The sequence below is a fragment of the Notothenia rossii genome (genome assembly GCF_949606895.1).
Source record: "Notothenia rossii genome assembly, chromosome: 12".
Lineage (NCBI taxonomy): Eukaryota > Metazoa > Chordata > Actinopteri > Perciformes > Nototheniidae > Notothenia > Notothenia rossii.
The window spans coordinates 12629527-12645521 of NC_136911.1; the positions used below are offsets into that span (position 1 = coordinate 12629527).

A 15995-nucleotide genomic window follows, 5' to 3' on the forward strand; every position below is an offset into this window, starting at 1 on the left:
CCTGTGCTTTCCAGGCTGGATAGAAAGTTTCAGGTAGGGGTCGGGATTGAAAAACATCCCCTTCTTCAAGCAACTGCCTGGAGGTCTGGAAAGGGTAAACAGGACAGCAAAGGTAATTGTTATGGAATGTTTTTCTCTCAGTTTTTTTACCAGTGACTTTCTAACTAAATTAATTAATAAACAATTTATTATTTTCTGTATTATAAGGTTATATTTCACAGAGGCTCGGCCCTCTACTGGATTCTATGGGTACTACAGTACTCTCTATCATGCTGTGCGTGCTTTCACCTACTGAGTTACGTAAACGTAGCCGGCCAATCGGGGCGAGCCTACCTGAATGCGCGTGCAGGCCCACAGTATATAAGGCGGCTTCACCCCCGCCCACTATCCTTTTTCTCTTCAGACGAGCTGACAACCGAATGAGAGTTAAACGAATGAAAATTAGAAAGAAAATGGACTCACCGTTATTGGAAGTTCGTCCATGCCCCACCTGCCCTGGTTTGATCGCGGGCGCGGATCAACATCGGTTTTGCTTTGAATGTCTGGGGGCCGACCACGCCATGGAGGTTGGCGGACATTTCCCGACCGGCAATGCCAGTCGGGCGCTCCCGTGGCTCTGACGGCAGCATCACCTGGACCATTTCCGGCAGGCACAATATGCGGTACCTGAGGACGATTCTCAGGACCAAGGTGACGTGGAGGTGGTGGAGATGGATCACGAGGTGGACGGAGAGGTGCCATTTGTCTTTGCCCTTCCAACGGGCCGCGCTGCCCCGTTTGCAGGGGAGGAAGAGGACGAGGACTTCTCACTATCGGGCGTTTCTGGCCACGAGGGTCCACTATGCCGATCTGTTCGCCAAGATTTCCCGATGGTGATGGCCATGGCAGCGGAGCGTGTGGGCCTGACGCTTCCTCCTCCGCTACCACCCAGACCGGTGAGCCGACTCTGTCAGGGGTTTTATGGCCCGGTCCAGCCGGCCCAGCCAGCTTTTGTCTCGCTGCCGGACATATGGCAGTGTGTGGAGGCAACATGGCGGGGTTGCTGAGGGTGCAGGGCCACTCGGACTCTGTGTGTCCCGGTGTGCCCCCCCTGGATGAGAGCCTGGTGGCCCATCTTCTTCCCCAGGCAGCAGGTTGGGCGGAGGGGAGAAGACCCCTGCCCCCGCTGCCTCGTGACCGTGAGGCATTAGAGTACCTGGATAGGATATTCCGCCTCGGGGCACAGATGGCGGCCAACAATCTGGGCGTGTTGGGGGTATCCTTAATTACCTCTCAACAGGAAGCCTCTGCCTTCTCGTCACAGGACGACCCGGGCGATTATGCGGACCGCTGCATCAGACAGATTACAAATCTGGTTAACGGTGTGGCGGCTTCAGCTGGCCGCGTGATGTCCCTAGCCACAGTGGGGTCACGCCATGTGTGGTTGGGACTCACGGCACTGGCAAGATCGGACTGTGACGATCTCCTGGGAGCCCCCATATCCACGGCAGGGCTCTTCGGGTCTGTTACCGCGGAAACACAGCGCTTTCGCCGCTTGGAGGAGGAGAGAGAGCAGCTCAGCCGGATGCTGCCGCTGTCTCTCCCTCAGCGGGGCGAGCTTGGGCCGACAATGAGGAGGAGAGACTGGCGTAGTGGCGTAGGGCCGGCGCACCCATAGCTCCCGCTGCCTCTCCTGCTCACCCGCCCAGTTCTGCGCGGCGGTACCAGAGGGCCCCACGAAGCCAGGCTGGGCGATCCCGCAGAGCCCCTGCCCCGGTCCCGCGTCAGCAGATTACCGCGGGCTGGGGTGCGCCGCCCGCTCTGAGTTGACGGGCGGGGGAGGGAGCGTCCCGGCGGAGAAGGTTCTCTCCACCCAGGACACAAGGATGAATCCTGCCTCCTCTGTGTATGATCCATATGTGTGTGTAAATAAAAATAATTGCATATATTCCAGTTTGAGATTCATTCCTTTCCACAATCTTGCACTTCACTATAATGCCTGTACGGATTCCCCCCTCGCCGCCCCAGTTGTAATTCCAGTACAGGAAGCAACCAGTGGGCGTGCACATGTGATAAACCACAGGAAGCACTATCAGAATGATATGAGAGTACAGGGGCATTATGAGCGGCATGAGGTTGTTAGAAAACCCATCGCGCCTAGTGTAAAAGCTCCGTTTGATGCTTCTTTCTCTCTGAGAGAAAACAGCATTATGGCGGAGCACGCTCTCTCACGGGGGCATGATGTGGTGTATTCAGGGACCTCAGTGGAAAATCTGTCGTTTTTTTCTCAGAGTGAAAAATGCATTATTGAAAAACGGCCCTTTCTGTGTCAGGCCCCCATGGGTCAAACTTCCTTTTATGGAGGTTTTTTGACGGTGGAGTGGAACACCAGAGAATATCACAGCTTCATAGCTGCAACTCCGCAGGTGATTGCACACCCCCTATTTAGAGGCAATGGACGTCCACTCTCAGGAGACGTCCGACAGTGGCGCGGTTACCCAAAGTGACAGAGCTAATTCCCCTTGCATTCCTCCAGAGTCAAAATTTGTCAGGGTAATTTTTTTGAGAACCAGAGAAAAGGGGTGAAAATGAGAAAATGTATTCCAAAATAGTGCCTCACAACGCGGGCAGAGTCCCCTGTCAACTCCCCTTGCATTCCTCCAGAGTCAACATTTGTCAGGGTAATTTTTTTGAGAACCAGAGAAAAGGGGTGAAAATGAGAAAATGTATTCCAAAATAGTGCCTTACAACGCGGGCAGAGTCCCCTGTCAACTCCCCTTGCATTCCTCCAGAGTCACATTTGGAGTGAGAACCAGGAGAAAGGGGGGAAAATGAACAAAAAGTATCCGAAAATAGTGCATCATAGATGTTGCAGAGCGGAAGAGTCAGGCTGTTGAGGTTGACGCGAGACACATGTGTGTGAATCAAACACACATGTGTGTGAATCGAACAACATTTCACTTTTTTCAGGAATAAGTGTTTGAAATGCGGGGAAAAGTGCATCAAAGGACGGACTAATGAACTCCAGAATGCCTCCATAACTTGGGCACTTCCATAACCTCGCACACCGTGAGACCCCGGGCCCCCGGACTTAAGCACTCCCCCAAGGACTAAACCCAGATGTTCAAACCCTCCAGAACCTCATGCCCCTGGTAACCTTAAAGGGGGGGTGGATTTTGCGGTGCTTTACCGTCCACCCACCAGCATCAATATTCGTCCTTATTCACGGCACCACCACCCCCCCTCCTGTGGAGGATGTTCTCATGCCCCTGGTAACACTTTAAATAGTCTGATACTACCAGGGCTCATCACTGCACTTTACAAGCCAGAAATAATGTTTAAATGGTCAGGGAAAGTGTTTTTAAACGTCTGGAAGAGAGTTTTAGCCTGTCATTTTGCACGATATCATTTAACATTGAACCTCTCCTGGAAATGCACAGAATATGTGCATTTTCAGGAGAGGGTCAATATTAAATGATATCGTGAAAAATGACAGGCTAAAACCCAGGAATAGGTGTTTGAAAGGTGGAGAAAAGTTGTTTAAAATAGTCTGATACCTTCAGGGCGCATCACCGCATTTTACAAGCCAGGGAAGGTGTCTAAATCCTGGGTAAACATTGTTTAAATAGTCTGATACCTGGCACTGTATCTGCGCCTGGGAACCTTCAAGGTTATATTAATGTTTTATTATTTATTTAATTATCACACCATTTTTACAAAAACGGTATACACAATATACATAATAAACATAATAAAAACATGATTAGCGGGGGCCCGGGGGCCATATTAGCCATCTAACTTGTACGGTGCACGGGGGAAAAAAGGTTGAGTCCACGGCCCCTGTCCCCTCATCAGGAGTATCAACCGGCCCTGAAGAAGAGGTATCGCTGCTCTCCGCCCCTGAGCCCTCTTCGGAGGTATCTGACGGCGGTAGACCTCCTTCTGATGATGCTGCTGCAGCTGCTGCCGCCCTGAACATGGAGCGGATCTTCAATCCCTCCTTTATTCCAGGCGTATTCGCATAGAACCAGTCTGCAGCGCTTACGTCGTGACACATAAAGGCGAGAATCGACCTGCTTTCTAGATCTTGGTGATGCTTGATATTGTCAGCCAGGGCAGTGCGCAGGATTGTGAAGGTGACGGCTGTTTCTAGCCCAGCATCAGCCCAAGCCCTCTTCAAGTGAGCGTTCAGGTTCTTGGAGGCGTGCTTCCCCATTGTGAAAAGGAAGAATTCATTCTGAGGACCCGACAAGCCCTCTTTTATCCCCATCCACCGCATGACCCAGCTAAACTCCTTTACTGTAAGCATCAGCTGTGCTTCGCCAAATGTCTTGGCAGTCTTGTGATCCTGCACGTGGATGATGTAGCCCTCAGCAGTGCCCCTTCTGTCTGCCTCAAAGACCTCAGGTTTGGTCATGTTTGCGTACACACCCGGACGGTGGCCATACAGGAGGCTCCAATGGAGGGTTAGATAGCCATATAGCAGGTACTGGGTTATTGAGGTCGGATTGCTAGCCATCAGGTCAAGGAGATCAGGGATGCGCTTCTCAGCGGCCGCCATGGCGGCGAGAAGCTCCGCCTGGCTCGGCAGACGATCCAGCTTGTTCCTCTTCACCTTAGACTGGTGGACAGTGACAGACTTTTTCAAGACGTACATGTTGGCTGTCACCTCTCTGATGATGTGGGTCATATCAGACTGGGTGAGCCTGCACCCCCGGAGCTTTGACACCGGAGCTTTGACTCAGTACCTGAGGAAATGGTTCACATTCTTCAGGAACAACAGCGATGTTGTGACTGCCCGGCCCGACTTTAAAATATACTCGCTCAGGCCACGGACCTTCTTTGTGTCTTTTAGAAACAGCCAGTCTGACAGCCAGTAAACACCATGGGCCATGAATACGAGGAAGTTCTTTATCCGGCTGACCTTGGACAGACAATTTTCTTTCCGTTTAACTGTCGGTGCGACACCCTCACAATGATCTCTGTATGTCTGAATGTACGTCTCCATGCTTTTAGGCAACGTGATTTCACGCATGGTATTCCCCCGTCCCTTCCAAGTGGACCAGTGATTTAGGGGAGAGGGCCAGTCCTTAGCCAGATTAGCTTTCAGCTTATTGTAGACAGACGCACGGGTCTTCTGGCATACAGGAGAGGGGCCTCATTACCGGAGGCTTCTGGGGACCGCATGACAGTCTTCACCGGGTCTTGAGAGGGGTCTCATTACCGGAGGCTTCTGGGGACCGCATGACAGTCTTGACCGGGGCCTTGAGAGGGGTCTCATTACCGGAGGCTTCTGGGGACCGCATGACAGTCTTCACCGGGGTCTTGAGAGGGGTCTCATTACCGGAGGCTTCTGGGGACCGCATGACAGTCTTGACCGGGGTCTTGAGAGGGGTATTGCTGCCGGAGGCTACAGTGTTCATGCCGGAGGTACTTGAGATTGCCAGGCCCTTAAATCGTATACATTCTTCCTATTCCTCAAGCACAGCAGCAGTGGCACTCTGCTTCCTGGGTTTTAGCCCCTTTTTCAGCCTGGAGCGCAGGGTCTTCACCTCATCAATGAGGGCATCCTTCTGAGCCCTCAATGCCACATTTTCCAGCATCACCTGCCTGCAGTCCTCTTCGTCACACTCGGTATGTGGGGAGAAGGGTGGAGGGTGCACCGGGTATTCCTCCTCATTGTCTATATCCAAAGATGTAGCCATTACAATGATGGGATTAGTCTCTCGGAGGTCATGGAGCAACTGCATGGCCACACTATGCTTCAGCCTTGCCATGACCTGATGTGCCTCATCTCGGGAGAACTCAGGGTGGTCATGAGTTACATGACGGTCTAGTCTCTTCCCAGCATATGAACACCCTGTGATGGGACAGGGTTTGGTCCGAACATTTATTCTGCCACTGGCCATTTTAAGAATGATGCCTCTTTCCTCCAGCTTCCGCACTGCATGTTTGTGCTTAATGTGCTTGTTCAAAGCCAGATAGCAGAGTCTGCACACCGAGCATTCAGACGACATCCTTACGAAAACAGACACAATAAATTGTATTAAATTATTTTCTGTTTCTCCGTTTATATGTGTTAGCGTAACCGGTGATTGCAACCATGGGTCCGATGCTTCAATGCATGGTACACGGACCAAGGGAGGACTTGGGTTACCACCGGGTTAAATGGTCCCGCCTCAGCACCAACGCGGGGCTGGTGATGGCAACATTGGGTCTGATGCATCAATTCATGGTGCCCCGACCATGAGAGGGTTTGGGGTGCCCCGGAACCAGGCAGTACCCTAGCAGGAAACACGTTTTATGGTCAAAGGAGGAAAGAGTGATAGAACCGGGGTAAAGCAAAGAAAGTATCCAACAATAGTGACTTGTGAGGCGGCCAGAGAGTCTGTCATCTCTCGGTCCTATCCTCCAGGCAATGTATTTCAATTCATCCATAGAAAAGGGGTGAAAGTGAGAAAATATATCCGAAAACTAGTGCCTCATAATGCGGGTAGAGTCCCCTGTCAACTTCCCTCACTTTCCTCCAGAGGCAGAACAAGTCTGTTAACTTTTTGGAGAACCATAAAAAAAGGGTTAAAAGTGATCAAATGTATCCGAAAATAGTGCCTCATAATGCGGGTAAAGTCCCCTGCCAACTCCCCTTACATTCCTCCAGAGACCAGTTAAAAAACTTAAAGTTTGGTAAAAACCATGCTGGGGGGTCTCCAGGCAACAAATTAATCCGAGCCAGAGGGCACATGGAGCGGATACATTCCTCCATGAAATCAGACACCCGTTTTTTTTCTGAGTCCTCTCAAAAACCGGGTTTCCGATTTCGTGCAGACAGTAGTCTGAAATTGATGAATGCATTTTTATGACGGAGTAGGGGAGGCTTGGCTTCCCCTCTCCGTTGTAAGTTGCAACGGGGGAGTGGAAAAGTGTCCGGGGCTTCGGCAGCAATAAGTCTCTGAAACCTGGGGAAAAGTGGTGTGAATAGAGGCAGAGCGCAGCCAGAGAGGAGCGGGCAGCGAGACCCACAGAGCGCACCCAGAGGACAGTCTGCTTCATCTAACTTTATTACCCAGGAAAGGAGCTCGAATCCTGAGTACATGAGTGTTAAAAGTGCATTAAACTGTTTTAATTCAACAGCCACAGCATTCACAGCACTTTACAAGCCAGGAAAAGTGGTTGAATCCTGGGTATACATGTTTTAAATAGTCTACCTCCAGGGTGCATCACTGCATTTTACAAGCCAGGGAAGGTGCCTGAATCCTGGGTAAACATTGTCTAATTGTTTAAGTGTTTTTAAATGTGTGGAACAGTGTTTTGTCACTTTCAAAACTCTCCCGTCATTGACCGGAGAAATTGGGTCGATGTTGTATTCAATCAGACCGTTAATATTCCAGTGAGACGAAGTACGTACAATGATCGGAGTGATCCCATGTTAATTTTGTCCCAAAATCATAGCATTCCCTCACACAATGTTATGGGGAAAGGAAAATCAGTTGTGTCTTAACAGAGTGGATTGACAGGACACTGAGACTGGGTTATTCACTCCAGTTTTGCAGCGTCCCACCTCCATTCAGAGGCATAAGAGAGGCAAATCTTCTATCATCCCAAGAGGACATAGGTTTCCTCTCAGCAGAGGTTTAGGCCCTGTTGCAGAAACAGGCGGTGTCTGTTGTGCACTCTCCAAACAGAGAGAAGGGGCACTATTCCCTGTACTTTCTGGTTCCCAAGAAAAAGGAGAATTCAGGCCCATTCTGGATCTTCGAGGCCTGAACTGGCACATTGCATACAAAAAGTTCCATATGTTGACTATGAAACAGTTACTGGGACTGGTGCAGCCAGGCGATTGGTTTACAGTCATCGACCTGAAGGATGCTTACTTTCATGTCGAAATTGCTCAAAAGCACAGAAAGTATTTGCGTTTTGCCTTCCAGGGGGTAGTGTGAGGATCTGCAGTACCTCCTCCTTCTTTTCCCCCTTCTGTGTTTGTTTTGTCTGTTTGTCTGTGTGTCTGTCTTCCTGGCTGGGCGTGGCTGTCCTACTTTTGATTCCCGCCAACTCACCTCCTCAACTGCTGCTCATCTCACTGATTGCCACTACTCACCTGCACCTGCTTAAAACCCTGGTTCCCATCCTCAGACTTCGCCAGTTCTTCGTTTATTCTTCAGTGGTAAACTATTGTCCAGGCCTACTAGTGTTTTTCCTAGTGACTTTTTGATGCTCCTTGTAAAAGGAAATTCTTTCCTAATCCTGCTTGTTTTTCCTGTTCCAGATCCACATACTCCAGCCGCTCTGCCTGCCACGTCCAGCCCTCCCTCCTGGTCAGCCCAGCTCCAAGTCTCCCCTCTATGTGCTCATCGTCAACTCCTTGCCAGTGTCGTGGACAAAAAAAGCCTTTTTTTTTTACACTTCACCACTGTCTCAGTTTTCGTGCTTTCATAGCAGGTTCTCGTCTCCTGTCACTTCTCAGGAAGCCTAACAGGTAGCCTACGAGTACAACAGACTGCCGTTCGGCTACTCCCTATCCCCACGCACATTCAGCAAATGTGTGGCCACGGCGCTGCAACCGCTGCGCGACCATGAGGGTGTTCTTTTATCTGGACAACCTCATAGTCATGGCCAGGTCCGGGGAATGGGCAATGTTTCACACAGCCCAGTTGATCCTTCACCTAACCAAGTTAGATTTTGCGATCAATTGGAAGAAGAGCTCCCCCATACCTCACCAGCAGGTACAATATACGGGGGTGATACTCGATGCAGGCAGGCTACGGGCCACTCTAACAGAAAGCAGACAGGCGTCCCTGTTACGGGTGGTCTGCAGGCTGCATCAGGGGGCGACGGTGACAGCTTTGACCATCCTGCAGACTTTGGGTCTCATGAAGACTGCTCACTCCGTAGTGCCACTCTGACTCCTGCATGCACGTCGCATGCAGAGGTGGTTTATTGGCCTTTGTTTGGATCTCAAAAGACACAAACAGCGTCTGGTGACCATCCCCCCCTCAGTAGAGAGCAACCTCCGATTCTGGGGATCCCCAGAGAATCTGCGGAGGGGAGCTCCACTGGGGCAGGTAACCTCCTATATCACAGTCTTCACAGACGCTTCAGTGACAGGATGGGGGGGGACGTGCCTAGAGAGAGCTGTGGGTGGTTGCTGGCCTCTGGCAGAGGCGCGGCACAGCAACCTCCTGGAGTTGCAAGCAGTGATGTTGGTCCTACAGCACTTCAAACCCTTAATACAGGGCAAACATCTGCTAGTAAGGAGTGACAACCGCACCACAGTGGCGTACATCAACAGGCAGGGTGGAGTCCGCTCAATAGCCTTGTTGACCGCAGCAGAGAACCTGTGGCTGTGGGTTTCACAGATTGTGTTGTCTCTAAGGGTCCTGCAAATCCCAGGACGGGAGAACGGGGGGGGCTGACCTCATGTCAAGAGGGGGACCCCTGCCAGACGAGTGGAGGCTTCACCCGGAGGTGGTGAAGCAGGTCTGGACTCAGTTCGGGAGAGCAGAGGTGGACCTGTTCGCCAATCGGCGCAACAGCCACTGTGCCCTGTGGTTCTCCCTCAGTGGGAAAACCCGCCCTTGGGGGTCGACGCATTTGCACACGAGCCATGGCCAAGAAAACTGCTTTACGCCTTTCCACCGATGTGCCTTATCCCCCCCTCCGGGAGAGGGTGAGGCGGAAACAGCTTTCAATCATCCTGGTGAACCCAGATCGCCGTTTGGCGCCGTGGTACGCAGGGGTAACACAGATGATGGTGGGCCAGCCCTGGGCGATTCCTCAGGTCTGGGGAGCGCTGTCTCAGGAAGCAGGTGCAATAGGGGCGTTACCCGCTCCGGGCCAACCTCTCCAGGCTTGGCTCCTGAGAGGGACAGGCTGAGACAGGTGTGGTTGTCTGATAACGTTATTCAGACTATCCAAGCAGCAAGAGCAGAATCCACCACAGCCAGGCCAAAGTGGGCGGGATTCCGGCGATGGTGTGAAGGAAGGAGTCTAGAGCCTCTGTCGTGCAAGCTGGGCTCTATTCTTACCTACCTACAGATACTGGTGGACAGGGGGCTGGCTCCTTCCACAATTAAGGTGTATGCAGCAGCCATTTCGTCCTGTCCGAGCTGACCGCTCTGTCGGTACACCCAAGCTATCTTTTGATCCGGGGTGACCGTAGCGGGGCAACACTCATGCTGAACCCCTCCTTTGTTCCCAATAATCAAATCTGAAATCTGAAGGGAGCTCGTTCAGGTCAAGGGCTATTCAGTTAGGGGGCTTTAATCTTCCACCCCATAGTGGGGCCAGGGAGGCTAAATTGCACCTCCTCTGCCCGGTGCGTGCGCTAGCATGTTATGTGGAGCGCATGGCTGCCACTAGGCGCACTGAACAACTGTTTGTGAACTTTGGGGGCGGCGTGGCCGGTAAAGCTCTGTCCAAAGAACGCCTGGCGGGACGGCTCTGCGAGTGCTTCTTACATGCCTACGGACAGGCGGGGAGAGCCTTCCCCACGGGGTCCGTGCACACTCTACACGAGGTATGGCTGTGTCAACAGCCTTATTTAACGGAGAGAGTGTGGAGGACATAAGTGCGGCGGCGTCTTGGTCCACGCCAGGCCCCTTCATAAGGTTTTATCTCTTGGACATGTCTTGCTCCTTCTCAACATATGTTCTTGCTGAGGCAACACAGGGCTGGTGAGGGGGGGGGGGGGGGGGGCTGTGGGTCCGCAGGTATCTGACCCCCCCCACCCTGGACATAGTGCACTTATATTTTTCCATGCTCCTTAGGGACCTGGGAGGCATGGTGCACGATAGGTCCCATGCAGGGCTGGGGTCAGCAGATATCTGACCCCCCCTGGACATAATGCACTTATGTTTTCCCATGCTCCTAAGGGACCCAAGAGACATGGTGTGCAGTAAGCCCCATACAGGGCTGGGGTGTCTGAGTGTGCCCTACCAGCCAGGTAAACTGCGGCCCCCACTTCTCTACTGTCAAAACTGGAGGAGAGGAGGTTGCGGTGCAGTGGCTGTTAACCAAAAGCCGGTCAGGGGCAGTGTGGTGACTCGAGGTTGTTGGACAACAGGGCGTTTAGCCATCAGGGCTCCACCCACTGTACCCATAGAGTCCAGTAGAGGGCGGAGCCTGTGTGAGATATAACGGTGGGTTACGTATTGTAACCCTAGCTATATAAGCACAGGCGGAGCCCTCTACTCTGGGCCCTGTCTCTCCTATGCTCCTCGCTGAAGAGAAGTGTAGGATGACGGGAACGGGAGGCGTGGCCGCCTTATATACGGTGGGCTTGAGCACGCATTCGGGTAGGCCCGCCCCGGGGGCCGGCTATGGTTATAAATATCTTAGTAAGTGAATGCTCGCATAGTATGGTTGAGAGGTAGTACCCATAGAGCTGAAGGGCTCTGGAACCTATGGTGGTTAAGCAGGGGGGTGGTGCAGTCAGGTGGATGGAAGCAGAAGATCTAAGAGTGCGGGAGGGTGTGTTGATGGGCGGGGAGTTTTTGCACCCATGAGTAAAACAACTTACGTTGACTGAATACTGGACTGCAATCGACACATTAATTGTTAAGAGTGAAAATTCATATTTTTAGATTTGACACAGTGTCTAAGAAGTTAATGTAAAAGAACAACAGATGTTGTTATCCTACCTGATAAGGAAAAGTTAATGAGTCTCCTGTTGCCCAGTCCATGGTTGACTTCAGGACTAACCACTGGCTTTAATACCTGAGAACAAAGACAGATGACAAGAGTTAAGAAATGTCCTCACATGAAAAGAACATGAAAAGACACTCAACTATCCATTGCCGTAAGATGATATTTTAATGAGACCCAACAGGAAAGTGGGTCACTGTAGCTAAATAAGATACAAGTTGCAAATAACAGTAAATAAGTTAAAAGCACAGTAACAGTAAAAACGAAAAATTTAAAATAAATTACCAATACATTTAAGATCGATGTTGACTATAAAAGTGACCATTTGCTCTCTGTTCTCATTATCCCAAAAACAGAAATATGTCAGAAATTAAATATATTTAATAATCATGTTATGTCGCAAAACGTTATGTTTAAGTAGAGGTCAAACATTCAGTCTCAGTTCAACACAGCCTTTCATAAAGCTCCACTTTCAGTCAGTCTGACAATGTCCTGCAATCAATACTCTGTCTTTATTATCCTGACATTGATTCTACAGCCAGGAAGGAAAGAAGTATAGAGGATGGGAGAGGGCAGAGGAGCTGATGGATAGAGGAGGAAGTTGAGTTGAATGCTTCTACGATGTGTCAGCTCCAACATACAGTGAAAATAGTTTGTTGGATTTAACTGAACAAGGTCAAATATGGGCAGGCAAAAACAAGAGCAATTATGTTAAATATCTTTGAGGTAGCCTCATTCATTATTAAAGTCAGAGGGGTACCTGTCATAAATTTAACGAATTATTCCTGGATTTATTTAACCATCGTAAATAAAAACATTTTAGAATATAACTATAAAATAATATCAAGTATTCTTTCAGCCTTACCAATTAAAGCTGTAAACATAATTAAATGTCCATAAGATAGCACTAAAGGAAAGGTCATGACATTACTAAAAACGAGGGGTTACGTATGGTAACCCTTGTTATATAAACACAGGCGGAGCCCTCTACTGGACTCTTTGGGTACTCCCCTCAATCCTATCATGCAAGCATTCATCCACTGAGACTTTCTAGACGTAGCCGGTCCAGGGGCGGGACTACCTGAATGCATGTGCATTTCACCGCATAAAAGGAGGCCTCGCCTCCTTACTGTCACCCTTTAGTTCTCTTCAGCAAGCAGCATAGGACAGACAGGGCCCCTGAGTAGAGGGCTCTGCCTGTGTTTATATAACAAAGGTTACCATACGTAAACCCGTCATTATATCTCTCACAGGCTCCGCCCTCTACTGGACTCTATGAGTACAGTGGGTGGAGCCCCGATGTATACACACGCTGTCGTCCCACAACAACACTGTTCCATCTCACTGTTTCTGACCGGCTTTCTGGTTAGCAGCCGCTGCGCCTCACTCACCTCTCCATCGGTCGTAACAGTGGAGAGAAAAGAGGCTGCGGCTGACAGAGCACACCCTGACGCGCTTACCCCACGGAGGTGTGCTATGACGTGGAGGACTCCCCCTTTCTGCCCTAAAGCAAGGAAAAAAGAGTCCTCCCGCCCCTATGGGCCCATTTGCACGTCAGGTCCCCCGGGGCGTAAGCACATTACGGCATTAGGCTCAAATGGTTCTGTGACCAAAGCCTCAAGCACCAGCGGCAGGTCCCACTGGGCGCAGCCTCCCCTGCAAAAAACGCAACATTAGTGGCTGAGAAAAGGCTGACCTGCCGCCAAATCCCTTATGGCAGGACGAGATGGCTGCTGCATACACTTTCACTGTGGAATGAAAAAAGCCCTCTGTCCACCAATAACTGTAAGTTCGATAAAATACATTCCAATTCACAAGATAGGGGCTCTATTTTCCGCTCCTCACACCATCGCAGGAGATCACAGCCACTTTGGCCTGTAACAGGCTGTGGTGGATCAAGCTCTAGCTGCCTGGATAGACTCAATAACACTATCAGACAATCCACCCTGCCTTAGCCTGTCCCTCTCAGGAGCCAAGCCTGGAGAGGTTGGCCCAGAGTGGGTAACCCCCCGATTGTACCTGCCTCCTTGGCTTATTTTGAAGGTGAGTGGTGATGAACAAATGAGTAAGCTGCCAGTGTGTGAAAGACACACTCAGAAGCCAAAGTACAGAAGAGAGGCTTTCTGATCTCCTCCTCCTCGTTATTGAGAAGGACATTCCTGTTATCCACAGTGAAGTAATAACCATCTACAGGGACATGGCCCCCAGAAGGTTGCTGCTGTAAGGAAGGAAGGAGAGACAACAAGTGAAGACACAAAAATATATTTAACAACTTCCAAGTGCAAAGGAAGATACAAGATACAAAGAAAGTTAGTAACAAAATAAGTTATTAACAAAATATTTGATTTCAGATTTCAGGACATTTTAAAATAAATTCAGTAAAGTTGCAGTATTTTTGCATGTTCTTAATACATATTTTTGCACCGTTTTTTCAGCATTTTTTATGTGTTTTGTCCAATTAAATTGAGTAAATGAGTAGGAGAGGAGAGCAGAATGCACTAAGTGTAATTGTTGTAACTAAACTTAACCCTACTTATAGTTTGGATTGTAGGTTGGTTTGCTTATTTATGTAGACAACAGCTTTTTTCAGTTTTGTGTGAAGATTTTTGTTGATTTTGAAGTGTTATTTATTTTAATACCACACAAATAATTCAAAGGACATAATGTTTTGCTAAAATAAACTAATTATTATAGCAATGTTATCTAGTAGCATAGAAAACATGCACATTGTGGCATAGTTTCCTTTGTTGTTGTCTGCCCTTGTGCATAGTGAATACTAAAGAAGACCATTGTCTCTGTGTTAACTGATTATTTTGTAGAATTATGTTGAGTATAAACATTGCGTGAGTGTATTACAATTAATTGGTCAGTAAGCCAGAGATGTGCAACTATATTTAACTTTTAGTTTTACATTTTTTTTAATAAATTATTATGGGATGTGCCCTTTTTCTCACTTGAGCCCCTGCCCCCCAAAATGTCTGTGCACGTCCCTGCCTGTGAACGGAGGAGGGATGCTGCAAAACTGGAGTGAATAACCCAGTCTCAGGGTCCTGTCCATCCACTCCGTTAACACGCAGCTGCGCTTCCATTCCCCATAACACTGTGTTAGGGGATGTGCAATCAGCTGTGGGGCCCCAGCAATAAAGCTGTGGTACTCTCTGGCGACCCGTCCCGCCGCAAAACTCCCTGTGAAGGGAAGCTCTGCCCATAGGGGGTCGACACAGAAAGGGCCGACTCTCTACTGAGGTCCTTGAACGTGCATTCCCGTGGAAGCGCGCGCTCCGTCATGATGCTTTCATCCAAACAGTGAAATGCATCAAGCAGAGTCTTTACACTCAGCGTTAATTGTTTCCTAACCCTGCTACGCCGGCCATAATGTCCCTATACCAGCATAGTGCGGTTTATCACTCTTGCATTCACACTAGTTGCCTCCTTTACTGGAGTTCCAACCTGGGCAGCGAGTGGGGAAACTGTACTGTCAACATTACGTGGCTGTGTGGGTGTGTGGAAAGAAAAGACACTCAGACTGGAATACAATTTATCTTTTTTATTTTGGAAAGAAGATTTTGCAACCAATGGGTTTGGACCAAGCGGCAAACTCTGGGGGAGAGCCGGGACGCTAATACGGAAGTGCCTCAAACTGCAGTTCATCTAGTGGCCAGTAGGAGCAGTCTGCAGAAGGGAGCAATTTCCATAGACCCCCATGTTAAAATGCCCAACTTTACAGCAGAAATAAACATGTTTACATCGTGGTTCAAAAAACCATATTCTCTGTATAGTTAGATCCCCCCTTCATGAATATGGATTGGGGGGGTGAATTTGTTCTTAACTCAGCTGTTTAATTAATATTAAGCCTTCAAGTTATGCATATGGCGTGGTCACATTGAGTGACAGCTCTGTCAAGTGACTGCTGCTGTTAGCTTCATTGCTTCATGAAGCTAGCTACAGGGACTCTGCCTGCTCAGCCGTGGTTGTTTGTTCTTAATGCTTATATATCGGACTATTGTGACTCGCTCTGCGGTTAAAACAGATGGTGCATGAATGCAGTTTTGCGGTATGTGAAAATTGAGTACTTTATTTATGTGTTAATTATTTTAATCAGCTACGCAATGAATGTTAAAGCTTGGGTTAGCGTGTAAGCGAGTGGTAGCTACATCGGTACCAACGATGCTAATAATACCCTCCAAGTTAAAATTATAGACTATATATATATAAACGTTAAAACGAAATAGACAAGTGTTAAGCTTTAAGTGGGATAATACTGTACAACAAAGGCTTCTGTTTGAGGTTGATAAAATAAGGTCATCCTTGTAACTTAGATATATTTTATTATGTAGGTAGGAACTGTATGCATCGCTAAGGTTAATTTAAATTGG

At 49.2% G+C, this 15995-nt stretch overlaps 1 protein-coding gene across 1 annotated transcript in view; it reads right to left on the bottom strand.

Moving 5' to 3' along the window:
* The window catches only part of hecw1a (HECT, C2 and WW domain containing E3 ubiquitin protein ligase 1a), a 193327-nt gene that overhangs the window by 101997 nt on the left and 75335 nt on the right, over positions 1–15995 (bottom strand). Inside the window, 3 exon segments of the mRNA XM_079661830.1 lie at positions 8–71; positions 74–85; positions 11616–11691. Of these exon segments, the coding sequence (XP_079517956.1) occupies positions 8–71; positions 74–85; positions 11616–11691 (152 nt within the window).